This window comes from Zea mays, chromosome 9 (genome assembly GCF_902167145.1).
Source record: "Zea mays cultivar B73 chromosome 9, Zm-B73-REFERENCE-NAM-5.0, whole genome shotgun sequence".
NCBI lineage: Eukaryota > Viridiplantae > Streptophyta > Magnoliopsida > Poales > Poaceae > Zea > Zea mays.
In genome coordinates this window covers 130,445,153-130,463,377 of record NC_050104.1, presented here as the reverse complement: position 1 = coordinate 130,463,377, position 18,225 = coordinate 130,445,153, and the positions used below count along the sequence as shown (strand labels likewise).

The following is an 18,225-nucleotide window of genomic DNA, read 5'->3' as shown; positions in this document are numbered from 1 at the left end:
CATCCCAAATGGATATGGTGGCATGCCCCACATTTGGTTTGGGATATATGGTGGAGGTAAATATGTGTATGGATATGGCATAGGCGGATAAGGTGGAGGTGTCCATGCAGGTATGTTAGGTCTTAATTGCACAGTATGACCTTTCATTTGTTCCGATTGGTGAGGTGGTCCAATCGGCCTTACCTGACGTTGCTCATGAATGGGTGAACGGGGTCGCTTTGCTGGCCGGTCACTGGGGCTGGCCTTCTTTTTCACGTATTTAGACAACAATTGATCAAAAGTCGGGCCGGCTTTGACCAACCGACTAGCTGCCTTGAATGTATTTGTTTTCCACGTACCTATCTCTGGTCGTCGTGGTTTGAAAGTACGTGGCCGTTGCGAGTCTTGAACATGGCCGGACCGTCCGCTGAAGTTCTCCAAACCATCCGACGGGGTCCCAGACCGTCCGCGCCTGTGTGCCGGACCGTTCGGGGTGCGTAGCACGGGTTCCTGCTCCTTGGTCCGTGCTTGCCCCCAGCAACGTAGGCCGTGATGGTCACCTTAAGAGTTTCCCCTCCGTCAGGAGTCTTTTCTGCCACCACTTTCCTGCAAGAAATTTTATGATTCTCATCGGCCTCTCTTGCATTGCCGATGACTATCTCTTTGCCTTTGCCTTTATCAGCTGTGTTTGGCCGAACCATACATCGGCTGATTTGCTGCCAATTTATGGTTGCTCAGGGTATGTGTCCATCAGCATCCCATAAAGGGGTTGTGACTGGTCGTGATAACCTGTAGCCGATGTATTACGCGTGTTACCCTCTAACTCAACCTCGTGCGAAGGAAAATTTGCGATTTTAGCTTTATCAAATGCACGTACTAGTCTCCTATAATCGTTTTGCATACCCCCTATGATATTTTGCATTTGCATGCTGTTCATCTACATAATTTCTAAGAGATTGTAACTCGTTTGTATTACTTACATTGGGGATATCTGGTGTGGGTCGGAGCGAAGCTGGATCTGTCGCCTGATGTCGGACGACCTTGTTGTTCCTGTCCACTTTGAAGTTGGCTAAGAACTTTGCTTTTGCCTCCTGGATCATCTGCTCCTTGTGCTCCTTGAACTGGAGCTATTCGTCAGCCGGCAAGGTCTCCCAAGTCGGCTCTATGATGTTGCTTGGGGAAATATCAGAGCTATCCCTTGAACCGGCCATTGAGGGCCGATTTAATGAGTCTATATTTGTCTTCCCCAGCGGAGTCGCCAAAAAGTATGTTGACGCCTTTTGGAGCGCCAATCACTTAACAAGAACTGTGGCGGTGCTCTCTGGTCAGGCGCGGACGGTCCGCGGCACAGGGCTGGACGGTCCGTGACCTGGCGCAGGAGCTAGAGTTCCCTGCCTGACGGCCGGACGGTCCGCGACTTGGCGCAGGAGCTAGAGTTCCCTGCCTGACGGCCGGACGGTCCGCGCCCTAGGGCCGGACGGTCCGCGCGTGCGCAGGGGCGGCGGAGGATCGCCGGCGGCGCCTGGATCTCGCTCCCGGGAGGGACCCCATCGGGGAGTAGAGATCCTAGGTGGTTGTCTAGGCTCGGGTAGACCGACCTAGACTCCTCTAATCGACGTAGAGTCGAAGAGAAGCGAAAGATTTGAGGATTAGAAGACTAAACCTAAATTAGACTAGAACTACTCCTAGGATAAAATGTAAATTATCGATTCGTTGCCTCAAATCGGCCGTATACCTTTCTATTTATAGAGGAGGGGGCTGAACCCGTTACAAACAAATCTCCGAGTTTATCCCGAGATTCTCGCCAACAAACATAGCAAGAAACTCGGAACCCTAATCTGTTCTGCGCCTGCGCGAACCGTCCGGCCCACAGACGCGGACTGTCCGGACCGTGGACCGTCCGACCTCAGGGCCGGACCGTCCGCCGGCTCAAATTGGTGCTCAACATCTCCTCATCAATTTATATCACTATTCAAGAATTTTTTATAGACTTCTTCACAAATTTATGTTGCTTGTGCCAAGATTGGAGTGCGAAATATTTACTTTTGAAAAGAATGACACGAAAAAGGAATCAAGGGCACTATAATAAATTAATAGGTCCAACCAACCTATTAGCTGACGGTCCTAAGCTAACAGTTACTCGAGTTAGCTGGCTTATTCCAGCTAACAATTTTTTAATTAACTATTAGCTTTAGATTACAATCAGGGACTTAGAAGTGTCCGCTAAAACAAAAAAATGATTTATTGAAGGTCATTATCCATTTGGCTTACAAATATTTTTTTCTAGACACGGAGCTCAAGCATATCTGCATAAAGTCCGAACCGTGGAGCGCCGGCGGGCTGCCGGCTGCTGCAAAAACAAGGTCAAGTACGCAGTCAAAAGCCGGTGTCTGTTCACTGACCGGATACGTTGCATGTCTATTGTTTCGTCCGGAAATGGCAAAAGGCCATCACGCAGAAATGCAAAAAACACGTGTTATATACAGCCCCAGGTTATAAAGAATATGGACAGACGACTGTGCTATTAATTGTCTATACATATTCCATCTGTTGAAAATTTGCGTAATATGCTAAATCCGGATTTTAAATCAAGCCAAATTTTATAGATATTCAAAATAGATATATGCACTACACACAACAGCATATAGATTAACAGAGTAAACAACCGAATTATCATATTTACTCACGTCGGGTTTATCGGTGCTTTAAGCGCAAAAGTAGACGAAACATGTCGTCGATGTAAACATGTTGATTCTTCCGTCAGATGGCGCAGAACGTCCTCGAACGGTCGCACAGTTATGCTGTCCAGAAACTTTATTGCCACCTCTCGTGCAGGCTTCACGACGATAAGGATTCGAAGATACCGCTCGCTCTCCTCCTTGGTGCACGCTAAGGAATGAGGTCGATGAAATCACGGTAACACAATCGGTACATCACATATTTCCAAAGCAAGTGAGAGAGGAGGAAATAGAAAAGAGTATTTTCACGTGTAAGGAAGCCTAATTCATTCAGGGCCTAATATAGGTGCAGCTGCCAATAGAATCTGTATTAAATCTCAACGGTCAAAAGATTAAATTATTGAAGGATACGAGTGGTAAGAATTGACACGTGCCAAGTCACAAGTCACATGGTATTAGGGTGGCTATCTTTAACAGATCTCCTATCCCAACTCTATAGTTCAGTGTCCCCCTATTTTAAGCAATCTACTGGTGACAGTCTTACACACGAAAAATACGCGGAAACACGCGCGTGAGTCTAGCCATGCTCTCTGTCCCATTATTTTATCTATTCAGACATGGGAACGAGCATAGCTATAAAAGTTGGTTTGAAACATCTTGAGCTAGCAATGTGACACTAAAACCAACAGCCACTTTGCTTTGAAATTTCAACAAATCGGGTCTACTCAAATGGGCTCCAAAACCATCACACCCAGGTCTCACGATTTGCCATTTCCGGGAAGCTGCAAGAGTGGCATGCCGTAGGACAGCGAAGGAAGTCATATCTATTTGCTGCTTTCGCTGTTTTGCGTTGACCAGTTAGGCGATTCCGCGATTGGTTCACTAGATCCTGGCTCGTAGTCGTGCCCCTGCGCCCGCACCCTGGTCCTTCTACTTGTACACAGCGACGGTTGCTGCGCTGAAGCTAGGATAAAGTTAACTTTTTTCCCCAGCGACGGTTGCTCCGTAAGAACAGAAAAAAACATCATCCCATCCATAAAGCTTTTTTTTATAAAAAAAAACAGGTAGCTATAACTTATTAAACTGTTGACGAAGATGTGCCAAATAGGACGCACTCGCAGAAATGTGAATTGTAGAAATGTCGTCGAGAATAGACATATCTATCAGACAAGACAAGAGCGTTGCATACATACTAAAAATTGCAGATACTGTACTGTATGGCTGCGCCGCGAACCAACGCAGCAAGCAACGGCCAACAGCTAGCCTGCATGTGTTGACTGGATCGCGCTCGTGCATGCGATTGCGTACTTGTTCACTGGCTCCACACCAACCAAATCACCACACGCCACCATACCATCTCGTTAATCGACCTTCTCTCACCACTCACCTGCATGCGACCTGTCGCCTGTCTGTTTGTCTTTTTCCTACGTACTAATATATTCACACGTACAAGCCGCTTGCAACTCGTCGCCGGCCGGCTGTGTGCAGTGTGCTACGTACGACGAACGCAAGATCGATTGATGGAGCTAAAAGTCAAGGACGACACGCCTGTTTCCTCACCAGCCGCTGCCAGGCGCTAGCTATAGCCATGGTTGCCGGCCTAGCTGGATCTGGAAGCCGACCACCGCGCTCTCCCTTGCGCTCCCGGTCCCGGCATGCACCGGCGCCTCGCCGCGCTCGCCCGGACGCGCAGATTTGGGTTCGGTCGCGGCCGGGACGACGACCAAGTGGCGCCCGAGCCCGACCCACGCACCCGCGCAGGAGCTTCGGTTCCGGTGCGCGGGAAGGCCTTCGCCTCCCACCAGGCGCTCGGCGTCGGCGGCCACAAGTCCAGCTCCAGCGGCGGCGAGCGGTGGGCCGCACCGGTGCGCCGTCTGCCGGAGGGGGCTCGCCACGGGTCAGGCGCTCGGCGGCCACACGCGCTGCCACTAGCCCACTACTGGTATGGCATGTCGGCGCCCATCTCCGTCTCCGTCTCCACGTCTGTCGTCCGGAACAGGGTCGTCCGGCGTCACCGTCTGGGATCGGACTTTGACCTCAACCTGACGCCACTGCCGGAGAATGACGCCGGGATGATGAAGAGGTGGGCCGAGGAGAGAGGCGAGGTGCAGAGTCCATCGCCGATCAAGAATCGCAGGGTATCGGATTATTGACTCGTCGATCTCGCGCGTGCCGGTCGGTTCATGTAAAAGTGCATCTACGCCGTCATTGTTTCGGCGCCGTTCGGTTGTCACGGATTGATCGGTCGGAAAACGATTTCTAACTGGATTGCTTCTCTAATTTATATAAACTTTGATTAGCTATAATGATTTCGGGTGCAATTCGACACAAACGAACAAGTCCTTCGTTGGTTTGTTCGGTTCAGTTTTTTAACATAAATTCGTTGAATTCATTTATTCGTTACTGTCCTCCTCAGAGATGACTTCCAAACAAAATTCTTAGAAGCACCCAAAAAAATTCATATAGCTCTTATATATTAACAGCGCCGGCCCTGAGGACGGACAGACGGGGCAGCCACGCTGGGCCTCATATTTTTGTGGACCCCACCATAGTAGATAGTACTTATATATATACGACTGCAGGCGACTAGTTGCCGGCTCCAACAGATTTTTTATTCACCTCTGGCCACACCTCTGGCCACGAGGTGAGGACGTGAGACATTCGACCAGGCGGGCAGGCGGCCAACAGATTTTTTTATTCAACGCCAGAGGACGCCTGTCGGTACCCTAAATCAGGGGTACCCTCTCCTACAGCATGAAGACGCCGCACCCATGCGACGTCCTCTAGCCACGCGGAGTACGGCGCCTGACCCCAGGCCAAAGGGCGCCATGTGGCAAGAAAAGACACCACATCCCAGTAAGTCCGGACCCCCACAGGACACCGGACCCCTATACATATGAGTCTGGAGCCTTCGGGTAGGTCCGAACTCCAGCAGGGTCTCGGAACGAGGAGGACCCTGGTATGTGCAGGGGTCTGGTGCTGACACGTGTGCGGGTCCTGCCCTCCACTTCTCGCTCAGGCGGAGACCCGCTGCTTGTGGCCCATAACATAAGCTACCGGACCGAACCTAACGAGAAGTCGTGCAGCCCCTGCATTTATTGAGGAAAAGACGCGCCGCCTGCCACCGCACTGACGGGCGACGTGCCCTCTCAACATTTATTGTGTCCCGTCCCATCCGCTGGCAGGCGGTGTCAAGGTCATCCAGCAGGCGACGCGCCTGCTGGGTCTGCTGGAGGACAGTGCGCCCATACCGAGCGGCGCGCTATACTCGTCTTCTCTTCCGCAAGAAGCTTCCCCTGTACGCCAAGGATACGCAGATCTCGGGCGTCAGGGCACAAGAAGATTGTCTCGACAATAGACATTAGAGGATCCAAGCACAATATTCTTTATGTCCCTGGGCCCACATGTCGGGGCCCAGTCCCTTTGTGCATGCCCCCCTTCAGCTATAAAAGGGGAGACATGCGATGTTACACACACACACGCAATCTTAGATCACACCACAGTCTCGCAAGCTCATACAAGCTCATAGGCAATACATCTCACAGTGGAGTAGGGTATTACGCCCCGGCGACCCGAACCACTCTAAATCCTTGTGTGTTCTTGCATTCTTCCCATTCATACCAACGATCAAGCAAAACACCTAAGCCCCTCCTCATCTCAGGATTTAGGGCGGGTGCACTCCACCACCCGGCCGGAGATCTACTCTCCGACATTTGGCGCGCCAGGTAGGGGCCTAGGCATTAGGTTTTTGCTTGATCCCTTGCCCAAGCATGATGGTGCAGATCATTGAGCACCGCGCCGAGACTTTGGTAGACTTTGCGGTGGAGGGAGAAGCTGCTTCCTCCACACCGCAGGCTCCTACTCGCCCGACACCAGTCACTCCTGTTGTGCACGCCGCACGACAGCACACGGTAGCGCAAACATCCCGGACTCCATCAAGGGCGTCTCCGGGGGCGTTGTCAGCAGCCAGGGAGTTGTTGCGACACCCTCCAAGCTCCACGGCTTCACCAGGAGCCATGAAGCAATGGCAGGACGACGTCGACCGACTGCTCAGTATGGCGCATTCTACCTCGACCAGGTCGAAGACACGGTCATCCCGGCGCCAACACGAGGCATCAGCATCGGTGCGCTCGCCCTCAGTAAGGGGCGCACAGACCAACGACCTTCGGGCAGAACTCAACCGCAGGCGTGCGGGAGAGGACGCCCGGGTATCCTTGGAAAGGGCGCGCGAGCGCCGCCAAAACATCAATGGTCGCGACCTCGATCAAGACTTCACTGCGGTTGCGCCGCAGACACCAATGGGCACCTGGTCCCAAACGGGTGTCCCCTTGGCCGGATTGGGCTACGCCGCACTGGCAGATCATCTTCGCGCGGCGTCTTGGCCACCCAAGTTCTGGCCGCACCTGCCGGAAAAATACGACAGAACGACGAACCCGTCGGAGTTCCTGCAGGTATATGTTACCGCCATCATGGCAGCAGGTGGAAACACCACTGTGATGGCAACATACTTTCATGTGGCCTTGTCTGGACCTGCCCGGACCTGGCTCATGAACCTCACCCCGGGATCAGTCTACCCTGGGAAGAGCTCTTGCGCGGTTCGTGGCGAACTTCACCGGTGCTTACCAACAGCACGGTGTGGAGGCCCACCTCCATGCAGTGAGGCAGGAGCCAGGGGAGACCCTCCGGAAGTTCATCTCCCGCTTCACCAAAGTGCGAGGTACGATATCTCGTATTTCTGATGCTTCTATCATCACGACCTTCCGACAGGAAGTACGTGATGAAAAATGTTGGAAAAGTTGGCCACACATGACATGGAAACTGTCCCCACGCCCTTCGCTCTGGCCGACAAGTGCACCAGAGCCGCCGAAGGCCGTGCATGGTACTCAGCCCCACAAACTGGAGCTGCCCAGTCGGGTGGCTCGGGGGGCCATCCTCCGGGACGGAAAGAAGAAAAAGAAGAAGGACCATGACTACCAGAAGCCGCGGTCCACCGCTCTGGTGGTCACAGCAGCGACCGGAGGCCAGGGCGACCGCAACAAACGCCCACGGCCGCAGAAGGGTAGCAGCGGTTCATGCCCTGTGCACCCGCATGGCCGCCACAGCGCCGTGGAGTGTCGCCCGAGATCATTGACCTCGTAAAACGCGTCAGCGAGCGGCGCGAGCAGTCTTACAAAGATGGCTCCCCGCCTCGCTGTCGGCCCGGCAAAGAGAAGGTGGACGACGGCGAGGCAGCCGCGGCTGAGTGGGACCTCGGGTATCAGTCACCCGAGGGGGACCTGAAGGATATCTTCGCCGGAGGCTCCTACTTGGTGAAGCCAACTAGACGGCCCTCTGAGGGACCCCGTGTTCCCCGGCCTACGAAGATGAAGCACACCTTCCTTGGGAGGCCCTTCCGGACCCCCCACGGGTCCGGGCTGCAGACAGGTACATGCAGAAGAGACCACAGCCAGAGATGAGGGCTCCCGTGTCAAATGCAGCCGGGAACCCTGGGTCGGGACCTAGCCCCATGGCAAGTTCCATACCAAGGAGGGCTCCGCAACTCTCCCCCGGCTAGGAAGGACCCTTCGAAGTAACGGGAGTGCGCCGACCCAGGGCCAATGTAAAGCCCAAAATTTGTATCAGGAAAATAAATAAATAGATATAATTATTCTTAGTGTTTGAGAATTTATGGAACCTTGGAGATCATTTGAACTCCTTATATTGGTGCATATTCAAATAATGGAATTATATTGGTCAGGTAACAAATAAATGAGTTTAGAAATATGCATTTCATGCCGATGATTTTGTGATGAGCATTTTTGTTTGAACAAAGGAATCAAGACTTAATTTGACCTCAATTTACAAAACAAATATATATATATAGTAAAGAATTTGAGAAAGGAAAATAGTAATGGAAATAAAATAGAATATATATATAAAGAAAAGCCTCACCATCGTGCCTGGACCGATATCACTTGTAGCCCACTCGGCCTGCAAACCTGCGTGACCCTGCACCGACAGGTGTGTCCCACTTGTCTGTCTCCCATCCGCGCTTGCGCTAACACCTAGCTTGGGTAGGGCACAGACGCTTGCATCTGCAGCCAAATATTTAATAGTATCCGCTGACGTGACATCATCAGGGCGTCATGGATGACATCACCTCTACACCCTACACATCCACTGATGGTTGGGCCCAACTCCGTATAAGACGCATCTACTAACAACCATGGGCGTGCGCTGCAACAGCTTGCCGCGATCCCCGCTTTTGCCTGGCCTATAAATTCATTGGCCCTAGAACTCACTACCTCGGTCGACCAGAAGTGGAGCAGCATGATCGTCACCGTGTGCCATGGCCATTGGAGAGAGAGGGTGAGCGCAGGAAACCGAGAGGAGGGTGTGGATTCTTCGTCGAAGCATGGGGGAAAGGGTGTGACGTCTCCCTGTTCAGAGTGGGGGGAATCGTCCTCGACATCACGGAGACGAGGATACAGAACCTCACCGGCGGTGAAGGAGCACCGTCGCGCAGGCCGGCCGACCTATGCCTTAATCGCCGGTACGTGCACTTTCCTGTAAGATTCGCCATCGGCTTCGCTAAGCGTAGATTCGGCTCACACCAGCGGCAGCAGAGGAGAACAACAAAGCTGGGGCAATGACCCGCCTGCGTCGTCGGGTGGATGGCGCTTCGCTGGGGCAGACACCGCGCGAGATGAGGGGAAGAATGGCTGGAGCACGTGAGAGGTGGAAGATGATGCGATCACCGTCCGATTTAGGTTGAGTGGATGGGATTAGATCTGGGGAAGCAATCACCGTAGACCGTTGATCGGGTATCCAACGCCTGGGGTTTGATCTCGCGTAAATTGAATCCAAGCCATTGGTCACGAATCCATCGGTGGAAATCGTGTATCCCTTCGGCTTCTAATCTCAACCCTTGAAACTTGATCGGGCGGTTGTGGCTTGGCTGTACCCCCTTCGACGCGCTAGATTTTCAAAAGAGACCCTGTGTTTTATTAAAACTAACCCGCCATCCTTTTTTTGTTGAAACTAATCACAAGCAGGTCCCTGGTTTATACAAAATCACCCTTGGGCTTTGTTAAAATAGTGTCCCCAGTCCAATCAGTGAATAAAAGGGGTAAAACAATTCAGAAAAAGATTTTTAGTTTAGAAATAAATTCTGAAACTTGTTTAATTCGTATTAAATTCATTTTAGGTCCAAATTGATTCATTTCAGTGGCATTAATTTTGACTAAGTATTGTTTATTACCTAGTACCTTTGTCTAACTATGAAACTTGATTTAAAATTATTCACATGAATAACTCTATTCTAGGTATTAAATAACTTCAGAAATTCCTAACTTAACAACCGTAGCTCCGAATTTATTGTTTCTTGTTCCTACGATCTCGTAGCATCGCGTAGACTATTATTATGTAGTTTATTCTTATGTTTGGTGTGATGTTAATTTTGCCTATACACTGTTTGTCTGTATTGCTACGTTTAGCAGTGAAGACACATGTCACCTGAAGAGCAAGTTGGTACCTGGAATCTCAAGTCTCAGGCAAGTTGTGCCCTTGATCACTTCCTTTTACCCAGTCATGTTCTAATTAATCGTAATGATCTGCATAGGTTAATTTTGATGGGACCCAATAGGTTACCCCAGTTTTACTATCTTTATACCCTGATTACCACTGAACTTTTTGGGTAGTACTTGCTATTGCTTTATGTGGTTTTGGGTATGGAGATCACTATTCATGATTATACTTTTATTATCAGTTGTTATTTACTATTCATGTTAAGATCATTATGTTAATTGGAACATGGAGAACCACCCGGGAAAACAGTGCTACCGTGGTTTAATGGGACGCCCTTGGCCAACTAACTAGGAAAGCTAGTGGAAGACTACCTTACCCGAAAGGGGCAAGGGCAGTAGGGGAGTGGTCAGTGTAGGGAGGTCCTTGGGTTGATTTTGCTGCGATGGCGGTCAGACGAGGGATTCCTGCATTGGAGCTTCCTATAAACTGTAGCGGGTTTTCTAAAGCTAGTGGAACTTTGTAAAGGCCTCGTAGTGTTACCCTGCCTCGCCTCCTCGGTAGAGGTGTATGGGATTGGCCGTCTCTTGGCAGATGGGTAACATGACTTGTGGGTAAAGATGCGCAACCTCTGCAGAGTGTAAAACTGGTATACTAGCCGTGCTCACGGTCATGAGCAGCTCGGACACTCACATGATTAATTTATGGAACTAAATTCAATTTGTCATATGCATTGCATCGCAGGTGATGTTGTTACTTTTGTTCTACTATTTAATTGAGTTGGTATTTACTTATACTTAGTAACTGCTAATAAAATTTTAACCAACTTTAAAAGCAATGCTCAGCTTCAACCATCCTCTTTGGTAAGTCTTACACTTCACGTGAGCTCCCACCTTTGGCGAGTTCATGCACATTATTCCCCACAACTTATTGAGCTATGAACGTATGTGAGCTCACTCTTGCTATCTCACACCCCTAGGTTAAGAACAGGTCCCGCAGGATGAGGCACATGGAGGATGCTATGACGAGTTCGTGAGAGGTCTAGGCCGTCGTCTCCCAGTCAACTTTGGGTTGCTGGACCGTTGTCTCCTTATAATGTAAATATTTATTTATTTTGTATAGAACTCTTATTATGTAGTAAAGATGTGACATTCGATCCTGTGCCATGATTCATCATATGTGTGAGACTTGGTCCCAACACACCTGGTGATTATGTTCGCGCCCGGGTCTTGGTGCCCCGAAATCCGGGTGTGACAGAAGTGGTATCAGAGGAATGTTGACTGTAGGACGAAACCTAGATAGAACTGGACAACCAATACTTACTTACCTTTGCTACTCTGATCTTTTCTAAACTTTTCTTAATCTTTTCTCATCTAATTCCGCTTTACTCTGATTATTCTTACCTTTTCCTTCTAAAGACAAATGTGGATTTCACACTTTGAAATCCTATACCTAAAGTGACCTTAAGGAATAGGAGACCTACTCTTAGGAACAAAAACAAAACTTTTTTTTTGTATCTATGCACTTGGATGTTTGTTCTTATGATACTTGTCTGATTTGGATCTTTGATTGAGTGTGATGAGTTGTGGAGTAATGTCCACAATTACATCTGCATATACATATAGGAAAAAATGCTTATAAAAATAAATAGATAAACTAGATTATCCCTCATTAAAGTATCTAGCCTAACAATATCCATCTCATCTTGAAAGATTCTATCCTACACTCATAGATCTATCTTATCTCAAAAGATCTTAACTTATCCTAATGTATCTAGATCCATCTTATCTTGAAAAGATTTTATCTCATCTTAATAGATCTAACTAACCTCAAAAGATTCTACCTTATCCTTATGGATTCATCTTGCCCTAATAAGCATATTTACCCCACACTAGTGTAACAACCATGATTTAATCCAAAGTAGTTAGATATTGTTTAATCCAATCTGGTGATATCGATCTAATATATACTCCATCTAATCTACTATGATCCAATCTAAAATGAGTTACCTAACAAGATAGTCAATCCTGGTGGAATACATTAGACCCTGCTCCTATAAACAAGATTGAGATCTTAGATCAACTCGGCCTCGTGCAACTACCTTACCCATCACATGGTTGCATAACCCCTCTGTTTTAACCTGACAGAGATTCTAACCTACCTACTTGTCCCTAAATGAATTAACCAGATCTTAACTAGTTCAATCTAGTCATACCAACCTAAACTAGATTCTATCTAATCTATTATGGTCTAATCTAGAGTGAATTACTTAATGCTGGTACAAAAGATAAGGCCACCTAAGCCTAAATTGGTGACTTAGATCGACTCGACCATGCAAAACTACTTAACCTACCTGATTAGTTATCTAAACTCACCTACTCCAAAACCGAAGTAAACCTTGTTAGGCCTACCCATCCCAAGCACCGACAACTATCTTAACCATACGTCCATAACCCGGATGGCAACTCTAAGGATGAAGGCCAAAGAAGACCAACCACGTCAAAGGAGGATAAGCATCAACTCAAGTCTTCAAAGATCAAGTCGGATCATGAGAGGAATCAAGATCCAGAGTTCAGAATGAAGTCTTTCCTTATTATACCCTTGCCACAACCTCTACTTGCCATAATCGTACCTCATCTGACCTAATAGATGGCTAGACATACAATATTCATATTTTCTAAATCATCTACTAACAGTTATGTAAAAAATGAACAAAACCTTGATTCCGAAAACCAAATGAGAAACTAAAATTCTAGACCAAACCTTTTGTATCCCTTTTCTTACAAATCTCGATGACGAGATTTCTGTTAAGGGGGGGGGGTAGGATTTGTAAAGTCCAAAATTTGTATCAGGAAAATAAATAAATAGATATAATTATTCTTTGTGTTTGAGAATTTATGGAACCTTGGAGATCATTTGAACTCCTTATATTTGTGCATATTCAAATAATGGAATTATATTAGTCAGGTAACAAATAAATGAGTTTAGAAATATGCATTTCATGCCGATGATTTTGTGATGAGCATTTTTGTTTGAACAAAGGAATCAAGACTTAATTTGACCTCAATTTACAAAACAAATATATGTATATATAGTAAAGAATTTGAGAAAGGAAAACAATAATGGAAATAAAACAGAATATATATATAAAGAAAAGCCTCACCATCCTGCCTGGACCGATATCACTTGTAGCCCACTCGGCCTGCAAACCTGCGTGACCCTCCACCGACAGGTGTGTCCCACTTGTCTGTCTCCCATCCGCGCTTGCGCTAACACCTAGCTTGGGTAGGGCACAGACGCTTGCATCTGCAACCAAATATTTAATAGTATCCGCTGACGTGACATCATCAGGGCGTCATGGATGACATCACCTCTACACCCTACACAGCCACTGATGGTTGGGCCCCACTCCGTATAAGACGCATCTACTAACAACCATGGGCGTGCGCCGCAACAGCTTGCCGCGATCCCCGCTTTTGCCTGGCCTATAAATTCATTGGCCCTGGAACTCACTGCCTCGGTCGACCAGAAGTGGAGCAGAATGATCGTCACCGTGTGCCATGGCCGTTGGAGAGAGAGGGTGAGCGCAGGAAACCGAGAGGAGGGTGTGGATTCTTCGTCGAAGCATGGGGGAAAGGCTGCGACGTCTCCCTGTTCAGAGTGGGGGGAATCGTCCTCGACATCACGGAGACGAGGATACAGAACCTCACCGGCGGTGAAGAAGGAGCACCGTCGCGCAGGCCGGCCGACCTATGCCTTAATCGCCGGTACGTGCACTTTCCTGTAAGATTCGCCATTGGCTTCGCTAAGTGCAGATTTGGCTCACACCGGCGGCAGCAGAGGAGAACAATAAAGCTGGGGCAATGACCCGCCTGCGTCGTCGGGTGGATGGCGCTTCGCTGGGGCAGACACCGCGCGAGATGAGGGGAAGAATGGCTGGAGCGCGTGAGAGGTGGAAGATGATGGGATCACCGTCCGATTTAGGTTGAGTGGATGGGATTAGATCTGGGGAAGCAATAACCGTAGACCGTTGATCGGGTATCCAACGCCTGGGGTTTGATCTTGCGTAAATTGAATCCGAGCCATTGGTCACGAATCCATCGGCGGAAATCGTGTACCCCTTCGGCTCCTAATCTCGACCCTTGAAACCTGATCGGGCGGTTGTGGCTTGGCTGTACCCCCTTCGGCGCGCTAGATTTTCAAAAGAGACCCTCTGTTTTATTAAAACTAACCCGCCATCCTTTTTTTGTTGAAACTAATCACAAGTAGGTCCCTGGTTTATACAAAATCACCCTTGGGCTTTGTTAAAATAGTGTCCCCAGTCCAATCAGTGAATAAAAGGGGTAAAACAATTCAGAAAAAGATTTTTAGTTTAGAAATAAATTCAAAAACTTGTTTAATTCGTATTAAATTCATTTTAGCTCCAAATTGATTCATTCCAGTGGCATTAATTTTGTTTAAGTATTGTTTATTACCTAGTACCTTTGTCTAACTATGAAACTTGATTAAAATTATTCACATGAATAACTCTATTCTAGGTATTAAATAACTTTAGAAATTCCTAACTTAACAATCGTAGCTCCAAATTTAGTGTTTCTTGTTCCTACAATCTCGTAGCATCGCGTAGACTATTATTATGTAGTTTATTCTTATGTTTGGTGTGATGTTAATTTTGTCTATACACTGTTTGTCTGTATTGCTACGTTTAGCAGTGAGGACACTGTCACCTGAAGAGCAAGTTGGTACCTGGAATCTCAAGTCCCAGGCAAGTTGTGCCTTTAATCACTTCCTTTTACCCAGTCATGTTCTAATTAATCATAATGATCTGCATAGGTTAATTTTGATGGGACCCAATAGGTTACCCCAGTTTGACTATCTTTATACCTTGATTACCACTGAACTTTTTGGGTAGTACTTGCTATTGCTTTATGTGGTTTTGGGTATGGAGATCACTATTCATGATTATACTTTTATCATCAGTTGTTATTTACTATTCATGTTAAGATCATTATGTTAATTAGAACATGGAGAACCACCCGGGAAAACAGTGCTACCACAAGGGTTTAATGGGACGCCCTTGGCCAACTAACTAGGAAAGCTAGTGGAAGACTACCTTACCCGAAAGGGGCAAGGGCAGTAGGGGAGTGGTCAGTGTAGGGAGGTCCTCGGGTTGATTTTGCTGCGATGGCGGTCAGACGAGGGATTCCTGCATTGGAGCTTCCTATAAACTGTAGCGGGTTTTCTGAAGCTAGTGGAACTTTGTAAAGGCCTCGTAGTGTTACCCTGCCTCGCCTCCTCGGTAGAGGTGTATGGGATTGGCCGTCTCTTGGCAGATGGGTAACATGACTTATGGGTAAAGATGCGCAACCTCTGCAGAGTGTAAAACTGGTATACTAGCCGTGCTCTCGGTCATGAGCAGCTCGGACACTCACATGATTAATTTATGGAACTAAATTCAATTTGTCATATGCATTGCATCGCAGGTGATGTTGTTACTTTTGTTCTACTATTTAATTGGGTTGGTATTTACTTATACTTAGTAACTGCTAATAAAATTTTGACCAACTTTAAAAGCAATGCTCAGCTTCAACCATCCTCTTTGGTAAGCCTTACACTTCACATGAGCTCCCGCCTTTGGCGAGTTGATGCACATTATTCCCCACAACTTGTTGAGCTATGAACGTATGTGAGCTCACTCTTGTTGTCTCACACCCCCCAGGTTAAGAACAGGTACCGCAGGATGAGGCACATGGAGGATGCTGTGACGAGTTCATGAGAGGTCTAGGCCGTCATCTCCCAGTCAACTTTGGGTTGCTGGATCGTTGTCTCCTTATAATGTAAATATTTATTTATTTTGTATAGAACTCTTGTTATGTAGTAAAGATGTGACATTCGATCCTGTGCCATGATTCATCATGTCGGGGACCATAATTAGGGGTACCCTCAAGACGCCTAATTCTCAGTTGGTAACCCCCATCAGCATAAAGCTGCAAAGGCCTGATGGGTACGATTAAGTCAGGGATCAGTCCACACGAGTGACTCGATCACGCTTCACCCGAGCCTAGCCTCGGCCAAGGGCAGCCGACCTCGAGAGACTTCCGTCTCGCCCGAGGCCCCCCTTTTTACGGCGGACACATCACCGGCTCGCCCGAGGCCTTGGCTTCGCTCAGAAGCAACCCTGACTAAATCGCCACACCGACTGACCGAGTTGCAGGAGCATTTAACGCAAAGGTGGCCTGACACCTTTATCCTGACACGCGCCCCCCCGGCAGAGCCGACGTGACCGCCGTCACTCCACCGCTCCACTGACCAGTCTGACAGAAGGACAGCGCCGCCTGCGCCACTCCGACCGCGGTGCCACTCGACAGAGTGAGTCTGACAGACAGACAGGCCTTGCCAAAGGCGCCACGGCGAACTCCGCTCCGCCCGACCCCAGGGCTCGGACTCGGGCTAAGACCCGGAAGACGGCGAACTCCGCTCCGCCCGACCCCAGGGCTCGGACTCGGGCTAAGACCCGGAAGACGGCGAACTCCGCTCCGCCCGACCCCAGGGCTCGGACTCGGGCTAAGACCCGGAAGACGGCGGACTCCGCTCCGCCCGACCCCAGGGCTCGGACTCGGGCTAAGACCCGGAAGACGACGAAACTCCGCCTCGCCCGACCCCAGGGCTCGGACTCCGCCCTGGCCTCGGCCGAACGACCTCCGCCTCGCCCGACCCCATGGCTCGGACTCGGCCTCGGCAACAGAAGACAGACTCAACCTCGGCTTCGGAGGAGCCCCCACGTCACCCTGCCTAGGGCACAGACCCGCCACGTCAACAGGAAGCGCCATCATCGTCCTACCCCGAATCGACTCGGGTCACGGAGAACAAGACCGGCGTCCCATCCGGCCAGCCCCGCCGGATGGGCAATGATGGCGCTCCACAAGCTCTGTGACGACGGCGGCCCCCAGCTCTCTTACGGAAGCAGGGCGACGTCAACAAGGACTCGACCGCTCCAACAGCTGTCCCTCCGCCAGGCTCCGTCGCACCTCCGACAACCACGACATCACGCCAGCAAGGTGCCAAGACCTCTCCGGCTGCCACATTGGCATGTACCTAGGGCGCTAGCTCTCTCTCCGCTAGACACGTAGCACTCTGCTACACCCCCATTGTACACCTGGATCCTCTCCTTACGACTATAAAAGGGAGGACCAGGGCCTTCTTAGAGAAGGTTGGCCGCGCGGGACCGAGGACGGGACAGGCGCTCTCTTGGGGCCGCTCGCTTCCCTCACCCGCGTGGACGCTTGTAACCCCCCTACTGCAAGCGCACCCGACCTGGGCGCGGGACGAACACGAAGGCCGCGGGACTTCCACCTCTCTCACGCTCGACTCCGGCCACCTCGCCTCTCCCCCCTTCGCGCTCGCCCACGCGCTCGACCCATCTAGGCTGGGGCACGCAACACACTCACTCGTCGGCTTTGGGACCCCCCTGTCTCGAAACGCCGACAGTTGGCGCGCCAGGTAGGGGCCTGCTGCGTGCTGACGAACAGCTCCCCGTCAAGCTCCAGATGGGCAGTCTCCAGCAACCTCTCTGGCCCGGGGCGGTGCTTCGTTTCGGGACTCTTGAGTTCATGTCCTTCGACGGCAGCTACGACATGCTACTTCTTCCACCGCCGCGCGACAACGACAATGGCGGCCGACAACCCGCCCGCCGGCGGCGGAATCGACGACATCTTCCCCGCGTGGTGGAAGAGCAACATTCGAGCTCGCTCCGTTCTCTCCCCCGCCAACGGAGGAGGAGGCAGGGCCATCAAGGCCAAGCGGGAGGCCGCGCTTCGTTGGTCGTCGAGCGAATCGACGCCCCCGACGCCCCGACGGAAGGCACGCCGGACGTCGACCTCGTGTTCAAGACGAAGGCAAGCGCCGTCCCCCCGCGACACGCTGACCCCGAGCAAGAAGACGACGCCGGCGCGCTCGCGGAAAGCCTGCAGGACGTCGCCCTCGTACCTGAGATGACGGTGCAACCAGTCCCCGATGTGACTACGTCGCTCCTCGTCGACCAAAAGGTACCGACTAACTCCCATCT

The 18,225-nt window shown here is 49.9% G+C and overlaps 1 protein-coding gene across 1 annotated transcript; it reads left to right on the top strand.

The window, feature by feature from the left end:
- The first annotated feature begins 4,139 nt into the window (after positions 1-4,139).
- LOC100502465 (uncharacterized) lies at positions 4,140-4,961 on the top strand. Its single transcript, NM_001196943.1, has one exon. It carries the CDS (start codon positions 4,313-4,315, stop codon positions 4,808-4,810), a length of 498 nt encoding a protein of 165 aa, NP_001183872.1. The 5' UTR covers positions 4,140-4,312; the 3' UTR covers positions 4,811-4,961.
- The last annotated feature ends 13,264 nt before the right edge of the window (positions 4,962-18,225 follow it).